Source organism: Grampus griseus (assembly GCF_964374135.1).
Source record: "Grampus griseus genome assembly, chromosome: 12".
Classification (NCBI taxonomy): Eukaryota; Metazoa; Chordata; class Mammalia; order Artiodactyla; family Delphinidae; genus Grampus; species Grampus griseus.
The window spans coordinates 23,344,342-23,362,562 of record NC_139006.1 but is presented as its reverse complement, the minus strand read 5'-3'; the positions used below and the strand labels follow the sequence as shown (position 1 = coordinate 23,362,562).

General features: G+C 41.6%; 1 protein-coding gene across 4 annotated transcripts in view; it reads left to right on the top strand.

The window, feature by feature from the left end:
* Positions 1 to 18,221, top strand: part of MORC2 (MORC family CW-type zinc finger 2) — a 43,521-nt gene that overhangs the window by 3,854 nt on the left and 21,446 nt on the right. For all 4 annotated transcript variants that reach the window (XM_082667336.1, XM_082667338.1, XM_082667337.1 and 1 more), the window contains exons 2-6: positions 6,004 to 6,057; positions 8,247 to 8,281; positions 13,971 to 14,039; positions 14,551 to 14,641; positions 17,811 to 17,919. In XM_082667336.1, coding sequence (XP_082523462.1) covers positions 6,004 to 6,057; positions 8,247 to 8,281; positions 13,971 to 14,039; positions 14,551 to 14,641; positions 17,811 to 17,919 — 358 coding nt within the window. The remainder of the gene's footprint in view (positions 1 to 6,003; positions 6,058 to 8,246; positions 8,282 to 13,970; positions 14,040 to 14,550; positions 14,642 to 17,810; positions 17,920 to 18,221) is intronic.

Genomic DNA, 18,221 nt, shown 5'->3' with positions numbered 1-18,221 from the left:
CATTTTAGGGTGTCTGACATCTACAATATTGCCATATTGAATTGTGAAAAAAGTGACCCTTTATCTCCCATTTAGCAGAGTCCAGGATAGAAATCAGTGTGGTGCAGTAAAAAGAGCATGGGCTTGGGAGCCAGCCAAACTTATGTTTGACTGCTTCCTGGCTGTGCCCTTGGGTAGGTCAACTTATCTGAGCCTCAGTTTCTTCATGTACAAAATGGGGCTAATCTGACAATGTTTATGAGAATTATGTAAAATAATGTTTATAAGGTAATTAGTTCCCATATGGTTCACAGTAAATATTGAATAAATGGTGACAGTTATTTGTTTTATTTATAATATTACCTCATATAAACCAAAAGTTGGTCAGTGTGGTAGCTACTTGCTGTTTGGTGGTAGTCATTAGGCAGATTAATTTTTAGTAAATTCTGGAGCATCTGTTGGAGATGATAAACCCCTGCCTTAAATTAAAAAATTTTTTTTGTGTTAGGTCTACAGTAACTGTTGATGGTTATTCTCTTGATTATATCAGCATTAAGGTTTGAAGCAGGCCTGGGAAATTCTAACATGAAGGTCTGAGGCTAATTTGCTTTAATATTGCATGTTGCTCATATGAAATGATTGAAGTTAGAATTAACTTCAGTCAGTGAACTACTAAATGTAGTTTTATGCTGTTACTGCTCTTTGGTGATGGATTTTGTGACTGCTACTAAAATGTTCATGAGTAGTCAAGGGCCAGATACCAGATGTGGCGATGGTAGTGATGTTCCTTTGGCATAAGGGGCGTATCTTAAATCACTCTGTATGCAGTATTGCTAAGTGCTCTGATAGAGCAGGGTGCTTAAGTATAAGATGCCTGTTTTCTATGTCTCTTCGTGTCTGCACATTTAATAACTTATTATCTTGGCCATATATTTTTGGGTTGCTTTCTTGGTATGTGAAGTGAATGTAAAGGAACCTTTCATCTCTAGAGACCATATATCTTATAATTTATAATCCTGTTGAAATGTGGGTTCACACTCTGACTATGTTAAAGCCATTAGACTGTAAAATGGTTGCTCTAGAATTTTTATCTTTATTTTCTAGCAGTTAAGGCAATTAACTCTTAACAGCATATCCAAGAATTCAGCAGAAGCTATCACTGTGTGATGGGGTTATGGATAATCTATGGCTTTAAATTCAGGCTGAATATAAATAGACCATTTTCCTTACATAATGAGTAGATTTACACTTGAATTTGTCACTGGAAATGCTGAGCTGCAAAGTTATTTTGATCGTAGCACAAATGGTATAAAAGCCACAATCAGTTGAAAGTGAAAGAGGTTGTTAAAAATCTTTGTCTTTTTCCAGATGGTTGATCTTTCTTGGATCACATGCAAAGAATCTTTAGGTCTGTGAAGAAAATAATTTCCTTTGATACTTATACAGATATCTCTATCTCAACTGCCAGCTAGCAATGAGTACACCTCTTTGAATGTTATTTGAAAAAAAGGGGAGAGCTTACACAGTTGGTACGTTTTTGGTTCTTATGAATTTAAGAGATACTTAGAACTTTGGCTTTAGCATTTGTTAGTAGGATCAGTTATTCACTTGGAGGTTTGGAGAAGAATCCGAGTGTTGTCTCTGACCTTACCAACAGTTGTCACAAAAGGCTCCTTTTATGATGTGTCAGCACACATCACAAAAGCACCCCTTAGCTACATTTTAAAGTATCTGTTAACTTATCTGAAATATGTATTGTGGAACAGCATTGATACTGTGCGGAACAACGAAGACATTTGGAATGTTTTCTTTAGATTCTAAATGTACAAGACACTTTTCTAAGCATTGTGTAGAAAGCACTAAAAACTTAGCCAGAAGTGCTCTTTGTGCTTGCCCTTTTGAGATATTATTGAATTCTAAATGTCTTTAATTTTCATGTGAAACAATCAGAAATATGTATTGGTGAGAAGCAATTGCTGTTTCTGTTTTTGATTTCTTTGCCCTGATGGCAAAGGTATCAGAATTAGTTTTCCAGATTATTGATATTCACCATTGTCACTACCAAAGGCCAGATAATCCCAAAGATTTCTACATACAAATTGTAGTCTCATTCTTACTAAGATTGTACTCTTGTTTTTTTTCCAGGAGCTATATTTCTGATATTCCTTGACTTCAAGTACAAATTCTTTTTGAAATGAGAAATATTGCAGTAGAATTTGTTACTTTACATTTTAGCCTTCAAAATTAAAAAGAAAATTTAGGGGGCTTCCCTGGTGGCGCAGTGGTTGAGTCCACCTGCCAATGCAGGGGACACGGGTTCGTGCCCTGGTCCGGGAAGATCCCACATGCGGCAGAGAGGCTGGGCCCGTGAGCCATGGCCGCTGAGCCTGCGCGTCTGGAGCCTGTGCTCCGCAGCGGGAGAGGCCACAACAGTGAGAGGCCCGCGTACCGCAAAAAAAAAAAAAAAAAAATTAAAAAGAAAATTTAGAGTATAGAAAACTAATTCACTTTATAAGTTTCTTAGTCATTGCTTAGTCAGACAGGAAAATGATTGGTTGAAAGCTTGAAAACAAAGATTTACTTTTAACTTATATTACCATCATCAAATCACTTTAATTTTCCAGCTTATTTTCCCTATTTAATTAGTTGAAGTAATCAGAATATTTTTTTGTTTCTTCCATTGATAATTTGAAGAATTTAAGGTGATGATTTTAGAGACAAATTTTTTTTTAATGAGTTTGTCTTTTATTTATTTATTTAAATTAATTAATTTATTTTTGGCTGTGTTGGGTCTTCATTGCTGCCTACAGGCTTTCTCTAGTGGCGAGCTGTGGTTACTCCTGGTTGTGGTGCGCGGGTTTCTCATTGCAGTGGCTTCTCTTGTTGTGGAGCAAGGATTCTAGGCACGTGGGTTTCAGTAGTTGTGGCTTGTAGGCTCTAGAGTGCAGGCTCAGTAGTTGTGGCGCATGGGCTTATTTGCTCCGTGACATGTGGCATCTTCCTGGACCAGGGCTTGAAACCGTGTCCCCTGCATTGGCAGGTGGATTCTGTTTTTTTTTTAATATTTTAAAAATTATTTTAAAATTTATTTATTTTTTAGCATCTTTATTGGAGTATAATTGCTTTACAGTGGTGTGTTAGTTTCTGCTGTATAACAGAGTGAATCAGCTATACATATACATATATCCCCATATCTCTTCCCTCTTGCGTCTCCCTCCCTCCCACCCTCCCTATCCCACCCCTCTAGGTGGTCACAAAGCACCGAGCTGATCTCCCTGTGCTATGCAGCTGCTTCCCACCAGCTATTGGTTTTACATTTGGTAGTGCATATATGTCTATGCCACTCCCTCAGTTTGTCCCAGCTTACCCTTCCCCCTCCCCGTGTTCTCAAGTCCATTCCCTAGTAGGTCTGTGTCTTTATTCCTGTCCTGCCCCTAGGTTCTTCATGACCTTTTTTTTTTTTTTTTTTTTAGATTCCATATATATGTGTTAGCATACGGTATTTGTTTTTCTCTTTCTAACTGACTTCACTCTGTATGACAGACTTCAGGTGCATCCACCTCACTACAAATAACTCAGTTTCATTTCTTTTAATGGCTGAGTAATATTCCACCATATATATGTGCCACATCTTCTTTATCCATTCATCTGTCGATGGACACTTAGGTTGCTTCCATGTCCTGGCTGTTTTAAATAGAGCTGCAGTGAACATTGTGGTACATGACTCCTTTTGAATTATGGTTTTCTCAGGGTATATGCCCAGTAGTCGGATTGCTGGGTTGTATGGTAGTGCTATTTTTAGTTTTTAAGGAACCTCCATACTGTTCTCCATAGTGGCTGTATCAATTTACATTCCCACCAACAGTGCAAGAGGGTTCCCTTTTCTCCACACCCTCTCCAGCATTTATTGTTTGTAGATTTTTGGTTGATGGCCATTCTCACTGGTGTGAGGTGATACCTCATTGTAATTTTGATTTGCATTTCTCTAATGATTAATGATGTTGAGCATCCTTTCATGTGTTTGTTGGCAATCTGTATATCTTCTTTGGAGAAATGTCTATGTAGGTCTTCTGCCCAGTTTTGGATTGGGTTGTTTGTTTTTTTGATACTGAGCTGCATGAGCTGCTTGTAAATTTTGGAGATTAATCCTTTGTCAGTGGCTCCATTTGCAAATATTTTCTCCCATTCTGAGGGTTGTCTTTTTGTCTTGTTTATGGTTTCCTTTGCTGTGCAAAAGCTTTTGAGTTTCATTAGGTCCCATTTGTTTATTTTTGTTTTTATTTCCATTTCTGTAGGAAGTGGGTCAAAAAGGATCTTGCTGTGATTTATGTCATAGAGTGTTCTGACAGGTGGATTCTTAACCACTGTGCCACCAGAGAAGCCCTTGGAGACACATTTTTAAAATAAATAAAGATATGGATGTTTCTTGCAGGTGTTTTTCCTTGCAAAATTGTGGGGGGGGTTTTTCATGTAAAATAATTAAGAATTGGATTTTAGTCAGAAGAATTTGAGCTCTGTTAGGGGACTTGGAGATAAATTTTCTACATTTTGTTAATACATCATGGTACTGCCTTTGGATCAGCAGCAGATATATTCACTGATCTCATGGGGAAAAGTTCTTCCTAAAATTCCAAGAACTGGTAGTTTTAATTAAAAATTTGCATTTGTAAAAATTTGAAGATTTATTTGAGGAAAAACCAGTGTTCCTGGACACTTGAAATTTGGGTATTTATTTTATAAACAAGCGTTTTACAATTTGTTTTGAACAATATAGTAAGTGCTCATAGATCCTAGACACTGCTTATTTAGTATTGATATATTTCATTCTCAATTTTTAGAAATTTTCACTTTATCTATTGGCTGAAACTTTACATACAAAAAAATCAACTGGAATAACATGGTTATTTTTGAAAAATTGATGATGGTAATATGTGGGTTAATGCTTTTATATTTTCTTTAATCAAAAGTCAGAGTTTCAGGACTCCCCTGGAGGTCCAGTTGTTAAGTCTCCGTACTTCCACTGCAGGGGGCACAGGTTCCATCCCTGGTCAAGGAACTAGGGTCCCACATGCCACAAGGTGTGGCCAAAGAAGAAATATGTCAGAGTTTCTAGGTGGTTCTAGGTAGACACATCTACTTTTATATCTAACGAGGACTATTATGGGAAACAGCACAAATTAAAGAAGGTATAAATGGAGGAAGAAATGTAAGGAGACATCTTACACATAAACATCATCTTTATTGAGTTCTGAATAACATGGTAATTGTGAACTTATCCCACTCACATTTTGAGCAGCCTCCTAGAGGAGGAGGTGACCATTGGCTACCCTCCTTGAAAGGGCTAACTTGAACAAGGGCCCTAGGAGGCCACACCAAGCCCTTATCCTCTTAGGATAAGGAGGAATTGTTTAAGAGTGTCTTGGATTCCTTTCTTTAATGTGGAGAAAGTTTTGTTTTTGGCCAAAATCAGGGAATGTCAAGAAATGGATTATTTTCTTTCTCCCCACTTTCAAATGGAGTATTTTTGCTTATAAATTGCACAAAACTGAATGGGTTTTCACCAGTACATCACACAAAGGTATTGGTAAAGCTGAATGCTAGCAATTTGTCCTTTGAGAATTCTTAAGAGATATGCAGAAACTGACAGCTGGTTAAGGCAATGAAAAATGAAATATAGGCATTTTTCAGGGTAGAATACGAATAGTGAAAAACACTATTTTAGAAGTAGTACACATAGGAATCTTTGAATGTTTTAGAGTGGGTTCCTCTACTCAAAATAGTAAGAATAAACATTTTTGAGTAGATAGCAGGACTTGACAGGTTAACACTAGAGGACTACTAGTGAGCTCTGGAAAGACTTGAATTGTGGGGAAATTTAAACTTCAGTAATGTAAATTGATGATGCAAATGACAATTTTAGGTTTTTTTTTCCCAAAAACTTTATTTTATAACCTTGACTTTTTATTAGGAATCATAGTTTAATTCCATAATTCTTTTCCTGACTCTCAATATTTATCATTTCAGAACCACTCATGAATTCTTGTTTGGTGCTCTTGCTGAACTAGTTGATAATGCAAGGTATGTAGTCTTCAAGCATACAGTCTCTGCGTGAAAACTTTTTGGGTCGTGTGACCTTTGCTCTCTGAAGACTTGGGAGAAGGGCAATTCTGTTGCAAATGCGACTCATTCCTAAGAAGCCTCTTACCCAAAAAGTATTTTTAATAGCACATTAGTTGATACCTTAATTCATTCATTGCTGTGCTCCAGCCTAAAAATAGTGAATTTATGACCTCCAAAGCTACCTTCCCTTGTGTATTAGAGCAAGATAATTGTAGTGAAAAACAGGGAATTAAGATAAAAATTTAGTTAGCTAATTACTAGGACAGACAAGCTCTGTTTTAATTTGTGCTACCAGGACAGTACACTATCTAATGTCTTTAAAATTATGTCAGAGTTCTGTGTCTTCCCAAAATGTATAATCAGCCCTCTGTATCTGCAAGTTCTGCATCTGTGATTCAATGAACCATGATCGAAAGTATTTGAAAGTTCCAGAAAGTTCCAAAAAAGTAAAACTTGAATTTGTTGCATGCTGGCAACTATTTACATAGCATTTACATTGTATTAGTTATCATAAGTAGCTAGAGATGATTTTAAGTAGACGTGAGGATGTGCATAGGTTATATGCAAGTACTATACTATTTTATATAAGGGAGTTGAGCATCTGCAGATTTTGGTATTCCTGGGTGGTCCTGGAACCAATCCCCTGCAGATACGGAGGAGTGACTGTATTTTATTGTCAGATGACTCAGGTTGATCAAAGCATCTTCCATTGTTAGCAATTGTGCTTAGAAGCGCTAAGCACTTTTATTTAAGAAGCCTATAAATGTTACTGAGCAAGACTGAAAAGTTTGGGTTGGTTCAGAGATAAATAGCAAAGTCCAAATCAGAAGTCTTTTTATAATTATATCACTAAAATATTATCTCAGTCTTGTTTCTGAATGCAAACATAAAATTCAGACACGGCGTTTATTGACCAAGTGTTGATGACTAATGAAGGAAGAAGAGGATAAGAGTTGACAGGAGTACTTTCTAAACAGATCTCCAGTTAATGACATAATAATAATTATGTCTACCTATGTCCATGCTATAAACCTATACTATTATTACTTTTATTGTTATTATTCACTGGACTGCTTATGGAAGTGTGCTGGTTAACAAGTTGTTTAACTAGAAAGCTCCCATTTTCAGTGTTTTCAATTGTTTCAATCCTGGTTGACTTATAATTTTTATATTCAATTTAAAAATGTTGTAGCTTAATGGAACTGTGTTTGAATTTCCCACTTGTTAGTTTAGTGAGACTGTAATGTGTTTTGTCAGACTGCTGTTTTGTATATCATACGGTGAACTGGAGATTGTCTGGGAATGTATGTTCCTGCTCATGCACACATTTTGCCAATCTTTTTTATTTTTGAAAATGTTTTTATGTCTTTGAGAATAGGCACATGTAGAGTTGTATGGATTTGAGTGGATTTTTCACATTTAAAACCAATGAAACTCTGTGCCTCATTTTCCTTGTCTACAGTTGGCAGAACTGGACTAGATTACTTTCAAGCCTTTATGGAAGACTTCATTGATAACTGAACTTTTATTTCAGCTGATGGCTGGAGTCTAATGGACTGTCCCAACTTCCTTTCAAGTTTAGGGAGGATCAGATTATGGGCTTATGAATCAGTCTGCTGACTATAGTGTGTATACCATGAGACCTGATTTTTCTTAGGCTTTGTGGCAAGTTGTTGTTTTCTTTTTTCTCAAATCTTGGTGAGAAGAAAAAATGGACAAGTTATTGGAACATTGTTTATGATTGCAATCAAATGAGTGATTGGAGTCATTTCCTAGTGTGTAAAAGAAATGTTCTTTTTTATCCTCTAAAAAAGGATAAAACATTTTTTAGATGTTTTTAAACATCTAAAAAATGTTCTTTTTAGATGTTTCACTGTGAAATTTTTATTAAAAAAGTGTATCTAGGTCCTGTGTATCCTGTGATTATTTTAAATAATTTGGAGCTCCAGAAGTGTTTCATAGACATGTAAGGAAAATTGTGTTACCAAATGTAAAAGTATATCTTTAATGTATATAGAATTTCTTTATGACTTCCTGAAGATAGATTCAAAATAGTACATATCCCCCTCAAAATATTGTGCATCTTGATGGTTGATATTTTCATATTCTCATTTGAATCTTGATTTTTTTTTCTTTTAACTTTGCAGAGATGCTGATGCCACCAGAATCGATATTTATGCAGGTAAGACAGACATCAGTCCTTTCTTCTAATGCCCAGTTCCCGAAAGCATTTATTGCTGTGCCTAAGAAGAAATGAGTGGGAAAAAACTGGTTTTTGGAGCGTGGGTAGACAGCCTGATTACTACAGGTCTTAGGGAGAAACAGGGCAGCCCTCGTCAGGCATGTAATAGAAATCAAGAATATTGGTGTAAAGGAACTAACACAGGGTGCCCAGATCTATAGATCTATTTAAATAAATCCGCTAGGAGATTTATGGGGGTGATGGGGAGTGAAATGACCAAGTACCACTGATTGTCCTGATTGGAGTTAGCAGGTGACCAGGTTTGTGGTTCCTGCAGCCAAAGAGAGATCTTGTTGAAGGCCATCTTCTCCCTCTGCAGCCTTGGTGAGGACAAGTCCCAACTTGGAGAGTTGCTGGTGTCAGTTGTATAAAACAGTTGTGTAACCAGGTTGACACTGAGGTCTGCAGAGATGTTCTCAGGCAGAGAAGTTATGTAGGAAGAAGGGCTGCTTTGCTTCGAATTTAAAGATATTGACAGCATCTACTATTTTGCCTAATTGGCTCTGCTCTTTGGCAGCAAGATCCTTTTTTTTTTTTTTATGGAGTGGGTACAACAGTGGAAGAAATCTTAGTCATTATTATTTATTTATTTATTTATTATTTGATAAATAGCTTGCTTTTTGCCTGTTCAGTGTTTGCACCAGCACATTTTTTGGTCGTTTGAATGCTAAAAATCTGGAAGTGGAACAGAGGAAGATGGCTTTTAAATCCAATTTGGGTAGCATTGTCTAGCTTTTGAGAAAACTTGAGTGTTTTTATGGGAATATATGGTTATCAAATAATCCCTCTTTTTCTTCACAGACCTGTTTGATAAATGGGGATAATCACACAATAGGAAGTAATTCTTAGAATTTCCAATGCCATATAATTATAAAGAATCTCCCTAGATACGAATTTCTTATTCCTTTCTTTGGAGCAAAGAAAATATTCAGAACAGCTAAAAGTCAGCTATACTGCTTAAATTCTAAAGCCTTCTGTTCAGAAGCCTCTGCCAAGGTGGTGAAAATAAGACTACTTTTATTTTTAGAAGAAAATAACAAGAAAAGGGGGCATAGCAGCAGAATGTTAGAAGATGGTTACTAAACCCTCAGGCCAGATGGAGGCATCATTCCCAAGCCACAGTATGTCTTACATCTTAGTGTGCTTTAGTGAGGAGTAGTAACCGCTACCTCTGAAAGAAATGGTGGCTGTTTTAATCATTGCACAGATGGCAAAGCACAGAATGGGTCTCCACTCCAAGTGATGTTGAAGGGACAAATCATCATAGCCAAATCTATTTGGAAGAAGCTTTTTTTTTATTTTGGCTGCGCCACGCAGCCTATGGGAGTTTAGTCCCCAGATCAGGGATTGAATCCGAGGCCCCAGCAGTGAGAGCGCCTAACCACTGGACCTCCAGGGAATTACTGGAAGAAGCTTTTTAAAAGAGATCATCCCTGCTCCTTCTTACTACCTTTGGTGGGTGAATTTCAGCAAGGAAATTTAGTGCTTTACCCTTAGAATGCAGCAGAACAAACAGTTGGATTTCACTTTAAATGAAAAGGGCCCAGTGTGCATTCATTCTGTGCTCAGTGTTACTGCTGTTGTGTTTTGGGAGGAGTCGAGAGAGCATGAGATGGGGCCTTTGCTAAATTCTCATTAGACAGCTTAGTCACTAATTGGAGAGACAGCACTCTACAGATGATTAGAGAACAATAACTTGATCTTGAGGGAACTGTCAAGGTAGTTAAAGATTAAATGGTGTGATAGAAGCGCTAAGCACTATAGCATTTTGGAGAAAGACTTGATTTACTCTCAAGTACCTTGAGATTGGGAATCTTGACTGAGGTGCCCCTAACTTCACACTTTTCTACTTCAGTGCCGTATTAACACATTCAACAGGAGGAATAAAAGCAACCTCATTTTACAAGTAGAATAATAGAATTAGTAATATAAAGTTTTTGTTCTTACTATATTGGGGAAAGTATCTTCCTGTCTCCCATTCTGAAACTAGATTGATAACTGAACTCGGAAATCTCCCCCAACATCAGATGTGGTTTGAATTCGCCACACATTCACATTGTAATTTAAAGAAGGGTGAGAAAGGAATCAGACTCCCGTACCCAAAGCATTCCTGTTAGGTGGGGCCAGACCATAACGTGCCTGTCAGAAGTAGAGTGTATTTTTATTGATCTTCTGGACTTCCTTGGATAGGGACTGCCATGCCTCAAAGAAAGATCCCTTTTGTGATGCCAGGTCAATGGTTAGTAAATGGAAAATTAGAGCAAATGTAGCTGAAACAAATACTGCTCAAACACATTGCAAAGTACGAGGAACTTGAGTGTTGTTCTGTTACAGCCTCCGCTGAGGACAACATCATTTTGTCGCCTCTGACTTTTGACTTATAGCTCCATTTCACATCTCCTTTCCAGCTTCTTTCTTTTTCCTGTTCTCCCCAATGGGAGTTGGATGGAGGAACGTTGGGCTAACTTGGAGAGGCCAGACTTGGTCATGTTGGGGGAAACTTAGATGTGCAGCCTTCCACACTGGGTCTGTGATTGTACATAGCTGCTACCAGGGCCTGAAGCACAACTGCAAAGAAGGTAGTTTGGCTTTGCCCTCCTTGTCTTGCTTCTGAGATGTATGTTGGGACGGGGAGCAGACAACCTCCAGCTGCCTAGACTCCCTTCTGTCCAGAACTCCCCCATCTTCATAAAAATCCTTTGCTTAGAGGCTTTAGATAGCACTCAATTGACTGACTAAAGTGAATAGAATGTGCTAGGAATGTATCTCTAACTGCTGGAATGTCTGGGGAGATAGGTTCGAGCAGAGAGGCCTTCTAGTTCTTGCTAGCTCTAGCTCTCTGCTTCTCAAAGAGTGGACCAGTGGTGGACAGTATTGGCATCACCTGGGAGCTTGTTAGAAATGCAAATTCTCAGGTACCACCTCCGACCCACACTACTAGACTCTGCAGGGTGGAGCCCCGAATCTGTATTTTAACAGGCTCTTCAGGTGATCCTTATGCACACTGCCTTTGCTCTAGCTGACACTCTTCTCAGTCTCCTTCTGCTTAAACCCTCCTGCTTACTGATCTGCTACAGGGAGTAGCTATCCTATGAATTGTAAGCTCCCTGAAGGCAGTGATCACATCCGCATTATTCTCGGCTATTATCTTCATCACAGAGCCAGGCACATTGAATAACTGAGTGATAGGGATAAGCATTTTAGCCAAGTGAAGATGCCATACTGCCTCCTTACAAAGTTGAAGGAGTTACTGCTGTGTCACCTAGTCTCTTTTGGCCCTGAGGCAGTGCCACACGTGACTGTGGACCTGAACACTGCTAGCTGCTTACTTACTGTTGGTCACTGTGTGGCCAGGAGGACCCTCCATAGGTGGGTTTCTCACTCTCATAAACATATGAAAAAGCTTTAAAATGAAGTCCTTGGGCAAGAAAGGGATCTCAGACCCACTGTTAAGTGATGATTGTGTGTTAAAACAGCCTGTGTGGACTTCCCTGGTGGCGCAGTGGTTAAGAATCCGCCTGCAAGTGCAGGGCACACGGGTTCAAGCTCTGGTCCGGGAAGATCCCACATGCTGTGTGTGGAGCAACTAAGCCCGTGCGCCACAACTACTGAGCCTGTGCTCTAGAGCCCGCGAGCCACAATTACCGAGCCTGTGTGCCACAACTACTGAAGCCTGTGCGCCTTGAGCTCATGCTCCACAATAAGAGAAGCCACTGCAATGAGAAGCCTGCGCACGGCAGCGAAGAGTAACCCCCGCTTGCTGCAACTAGAGAAAGCCCGCGCGCAGCAATGAAGACCCAACGCAGCCAGACATGAATAAATTTTTTTTAAAAAGCATCAAAATTAAAAAAAAAAAAGAAAACGGCCCGTGAGTCCTGTTCTACCAAACATAAGGACCTAGAAGTAATTCCTAGGTAGTGTTCAAGAAATGCCAGTAATCAATCCTTGGAGGTTTTTCAGATACACTTGGCTTGAACCAATTTCTAGATCCCAAAGCAGAGTCTTCGTGTACATTTTATGGCTAAAGCATACAGCAAATGGCTCTTGGCTAGATTTAGAACACTTTCTTTACCACGCTCTGTTCCTGACCCAGTTTGAGTCTCCATATGACACTTTGCTTCCTCCAGAAGGAAACTTTGAGAAATTTTTGCACCTTTTTTGCCCTTGCTTCTGCTTACTAGATCTCATTTGGGTTCTCCAGACTGATAAAAGGCACTGCCACAGGAAAAATTTTCTTATCTACCAGTAGTACTTCCAAGAAGGTCCTTATTCTCGAACTTTCAGGAAGCACCTGTGATTAATGTTTCAGCAAAGTTCAGCTTCCTGAACATCGAATGATACTTGAAAATCTCTGTGGCTTATAGTACTTCTGAAATAGCATTTTAAATTACATTAACTAGTCCATTTAACAGAGGTGGTTATGACTTACTTGAGTATTTAACTTGAGGGGAGGACAAAGAGCATTTTAAACTGAGGTTCCACTGCTTAGATAGTTGGGTGAAGTTGGTGAACTGCAGCTTGGGGGAGACAAAAATGTCCTCAATTAGGGAATAGACTCCAAGGCAGCCTTGGGCTTATCCCTGTAGTACCTTAAACTGACCTTCTTCCTTTTTAGTACAAATGCTCTCCTGATTCCAAGGCCTGTGCCGTTCCTCCTTTGCCTGCCTAGTCCTCATCACTGGGGTCAAAAGGCACCTTGGAAACTCTAGTGTGGTTCCCTTCCCTGTTTGGGAATCTCTTCTCCAGTGTCTCTGATGTGCTTGGACCCAGACTGCTCTGAGTGACCACTTGCTGCTGTAGAGACAGCTGCTGAAGGAAGGGGTTCTTCTAGCCACTGGAATGGCAGCCTTAGTCTCATACATTTCCTTCCTGTCGGTCAGGATGCCCTGCCACAGCTGCTCTGTCTCTTATTGTCGAAGGACTGTTCCTCTCTCCAGTCGAGCAGGTCCAGTTGGAAACCAGGCAGCTCTCACTATACTCTGTGCCATCTCACTTCTGGGATGGGGAGCTATTTGAAGGACCCATGGCAAGGAGGGGATGTGATGATGAATACTGATGGCCCAGAAACTATGGTTGGCCTGGGGCTAATCACATACTGACTTAGTAATTCACCTTCTAGATAGCAGCTGCTACCACTGTGTCCATAGCACGTCTGGCTCCATCACTTTATCTGAAGGCTACCCCGAACTTAACCCACAAACGAGGTGCCCTGTTGAATTTGAGCACTGTTGATAAGGTACAGCATGTCGTAGTTGGAGTACTTTAGTGTCCACAGCAGAAGGCAGAGGTGGAAAAAATCCAGGTGCAGAGAGGCAGAAGGATGGTTGAGGTGTGTATGAAATCCGTGCATGTTCAGTGGCCCTGGCTGTGGCTAGATGCTGGACTAGGTATTCTCTGTCCCTTCCTTATACATTCTCTTATGCTTTGTCGTGGACTAGAATGCATTGGAGAGCCTTTGATGGAAATTCCTACCATCAAGGGCCCTGACATTTAACTCACACTAGCTAGGACTGTTAGCAGGAGAAGGCCTTTTTGGACTAAGCTTCACATTGATCCACCTTCCGATCACAAACAGGTTGCCGCCCTCTGGTGGGTAACTGCCCAGTAATGGCAGCTCCTTCTTTTACAGAAAGGCGAGAGGACCTTCGCGGAGGATTTATGCTTTGTTTTTTGGATGATGGAGCAGGAATGGATCCAAGTAAGTGTTGGGCTGATTGCTTCTTTTGGGGAGGAAGTAACCATTTTTACAAAATGCTTATTGTGTTAACTTGTTTTTCTGCCTCACTCTTGTGACTAGAAGGGAGAGGGAGGTCTCTTGCAACATCTCAGGCTTAATTCCACTCACAGATTTGCTGGGTTTTATTCTAGCATGGGAGATAGGATCTGAATGGCAGCCTGAAGTCCGTCAGATTACCTGTCTCTTGACATTGTATTTATCAGCTTGTGTAACATCCTGGAGCTGGAACTGTGGTGGCCTCCCCCAGCCTTATTACCACGTTCTGGTAACAGAACAAGGGCCCAGTGATGGCAGTACTGACAGGCCAGTCAGAGGTTTCCTCCATTTGCCTCATGGTTGTGAATTTCCTTGGACAGAGGTTTTCAGTAGACAGACAACCCTGCTTGGATTTAACAAGGCTCAGACCTTTGATTTTTGAGAGTCTGGGAAAGAAAAGCAAACTTTTCACTTTGTCTTGTGTCCGCCACTTCAGGTGATGCTGCTAGCGTGATCCAGTTTGGGAAGTCAGCCAAGCGAACGCCTGAGTCCACCCAGATTGGGCAGTACGGGAATGGGTTAAAATCGTAAGTATACTAGAAGCCTGTCCCAGGACTCAAAACAAAATCGAGCAATGCCCTCCTGCTTCTGTCCAATGAAAATGTTCCTCGTCCTTGTCCGTCCATCACTGTAATTCTGGAACAGGAGGAGAGTCGGGAAGGAGTTGTGGTTTGGGGACTTAGCAGCTGATGTCCAGCCTACGTCACAGATCAAAGAGTATGAACATCCAAAATCATTGAGGTGGGAGAAGCTGTAGGTTTCTCTTGGCACTGTGCTCTGGAACAGCACCTCTCCTCCTACTGAAAATTCTTATTTTTACCTTGTGGTTGAAGATGCAAGTGGCTGTTTTGTGGGCTTGGGTTGCTTATGAGATGGTGAGGGGGTCACTCCGTGGTGCCGTGTGTCCCCTGAGCACCTGTCACACTTTGTGCCAGGCACTGGGGATCCAGGGTGAGTTAGTGAGAGACCCAAAACACCCCCCCACAACACCACCAAAGGACCTGGTTGCTACTCACATGTCCTGCCAGGCCCTGTAGCAGGGACCTACCTAATGTCTCCCCATCCCTTGAGACTTCTTTCTCAGCCCTTGGTTCCCACTTGTTTGGCATTTGGAATGTGGTGTTCTGGTTTTGAGTGAAGCCCCAAGAGAAAGATTTCTATTTCTGAAATGCTCACTTCCAGTTGTACATACCTTTGGATGGAATAAGATTTAGTGGGATTGGAGTTTCTGCAAATGGAATTCTGAGTCATGTTTCTAGTCTTGCTATGGAAATGTGTTGTTTTATTTGAGGGTGGTGTTTGGTTGGGCAGCAGCATCAGTTGTCCCTCCATGCAACCAGCTTGGATATATGGGGAAGAGAGAGAGTGCTTCCCATGATGGCAAGGACCTGGTACCTGGATCTCCCACTTGTCTCTCAATAACAAGCACTTACCATGTGCTGGGCACTGTGCTAAAAACTTTACTTGGATGATTTCGTTTAATCCTCACCATAGCCCTGTGAGGTATATGTACTATGATTCTCATCTTCAGATGAGAAAATTGAGGTTTATAGGAGTGATGTGACTTGCCCAAAGGTGTGAAAATGCTCAAGTGTAGAGCTGAGATATGCACCACGTCTTTCTGACTGCAAGGCCGGAGCTGCTGTCCATCTCACTTCAGTCAAACCAAAGTTCAAATCTGACATCAGCCGCTTAATTGCTTCTGTGAGCCTCAGCCTCCTCCTTTGTAAATTGAGATTATAACACATATGAGTAGGTTAAGAATCTATCATTACTGTGAGAGCCCTAGCCTAGTTTCTCCCTTCTTACTTCATCTCTCCTTTGATCTTTCCATGGTAGATTTTGGGCCTGATTTGGTGGGCCTGGGGTAGGGCCCAGGTGATTCTGGTGTGGTGATCTAAGTTTCCAACAACTGAGTTCTCCTAGAGTCAGATGTAAGAAACCCTGACTTCCCTTCTGGATTATAGATAAAACCCCTTCCTGGTTTTATCAGCTCTGTGACTTCAGACAAGCCATTTCACCTTTTCTGAGTATCTGTTTCCTACTGTAGAAAATGGGCTTCTAAATGCTGACATTCTTCCTTACTGAGGAAGCTTCAGGAGCAAATGAAATGTGATTCTGGAAGTGCTTAGAAGACCAGGAAGGAAAGCATACCGAAGTTGAGAGTGTTGCCATCAGCATATTCTGGTAGAACGACTTTTGAGAAGGCGCCATTGAGAAGGAGCCCTCTAGTGTTCAGAGTGAATTCATTTTGAAACCAGTGTAGAAGTTGAAAGAGTTTCAGGAGGAAGTGATTTGTGGTGAGAATAGGGCTGTGAAGCAGAGAAGCCAGCAGAGAAGTGGCGTTTCTGGGTTGTTGCTATTTACCCTCCAAGGTCAGGATCAAAGACAGGGAAGAGGCACAAAGTGAGAGGTTTTGCAAAATTAGGGTAAGAGCAAGCTTTGGCAGAAGGTAAGCTAATTTGCCTCGTTTTGCCACCGGTAAGTTTCAGGGAGGCAGGAGGAGGACTGTGAGATTGTCTGGGGAGGGAGCATTGCCAGCACCTCGGGAACTGGAGGAGGAGAAAAACAACTTGGCAGCCACCGGGCATCTCTGGATAATGTCCTGGAGTTTTCCTGAACATTCGGGGAAATGGGGCATGGCGTTCATTTGCATACTTGGCACACTGGCCCAGTTTGTATTTGTATTTACATAGAAGGGAGTAATAAGGCTTCCCGCCGCTGTCACCTCCCTGGGGTATTAGGAGGACTAATGAGGTAATAGCCATAAAGCCAGAAGCTGCTCAGAAGACAGATCAGTGGGTCCTGTTCCCACTGGTGCTTCACACTTTTGCCCTGTTCAGTGTTTCCCGGAAAGGCCTGTCCTTGCCTGCTCCTCAGAAGGATTAACTCAGCCAAATAGAGGAAGGAGCAGTTGATTCCGTTCAGACTTTTGCCTTGTGGAAGTCAGCCTGGAGGCACATTTTTCAGAAACCATTTGCTTCCTAAAGCAGGGACCTGTGGCTTAATGAGGTGACAAAACAATTCAAGACACAAGATGGTTGTGGTTACAGGACATGAGCCAATTGTAGGCCTCCTTGGAACTGTGTTCAGCAGTGATACTTTGGTTAGCCCTGTGTTTGGCTGAGCCTTGGGGCCATCCTGGTTTTTTGAGGACTTGTGAGCATAGGCAGTGGGCTCTTCCCTTGATGGTGCTGCCGTTTGATGAGTGGATGGGAGGGGAGTTTGTGTCAGTGAAGGAAGGACAGGGTGAGACCTGGATGTGCTCAGTGTGGAAGATGATGTGTGTGTTGGAGGTGTTACTGGAGTGAAACCTGGTGGCTCACAGTTAGGCCACAGCAGCCCTGTGTGGCTGGGAAGAAACCAGAGCACAGGCAGCGACAAGCTGGGGTGAGACTCCCCTGGGGCTGATGCTTGGTGGTGAGAGAACCCTGCATGCTGGGAAAATGTGGTTGAGAAGGTGATGAGGAGAAACTGAGGCCCACGGAAGAGCAGGAGGAGGAGTGTCGGGAGGTGGGGGGCGGGGAGGAGAGGGAGCGAGTGCTGTGGAGCTCAGCTCAGGGTCCTGGGTCCCAGGGAGGCCTTTAGGGGAGCCCTCCAAAGGCAGTCTCATCACGTCCAGAGGGGGGATTTGCTCCTTCTTCAGATGAGCTTTTGAATCCCTAGGAGAATAACCCATTTCTGCTTCCCTTTCAGGGGCTCAATGCGCATTGGGAAGGATTTTATCCTCTTCACCAAGAAGGAAGAGACCATGACCTGTCTCTTCCTGTCGCGTACCTTTCACGAGGAGGAAGGCATTGATGAAGTAGGTCCCATCCTCGTTCTCCCAGTCACCATTCTACTTCCTAGTTCTGCCCAGGCTGTTTTCATAGGTCATTTGCATGCTGGGCTTATTGGCGTTGCAGGATTGCAGCCACATCCCCTGTTAGGGGATTAGCTGGTTGGTTGGATGAACTGGTTGAGGGGTTAAGGCAGGTGTCTTTTTTTTTTTTTTTTCTGTACGCGGGCTTCTCACTGACGTGGCCTCTCCCACCGTAGAGCACAGGCTCCGGACGCGCAGGCCCAGCGGCCATGGCCCATGGGTCCAGGCGCTCCGCGGCACGCGGG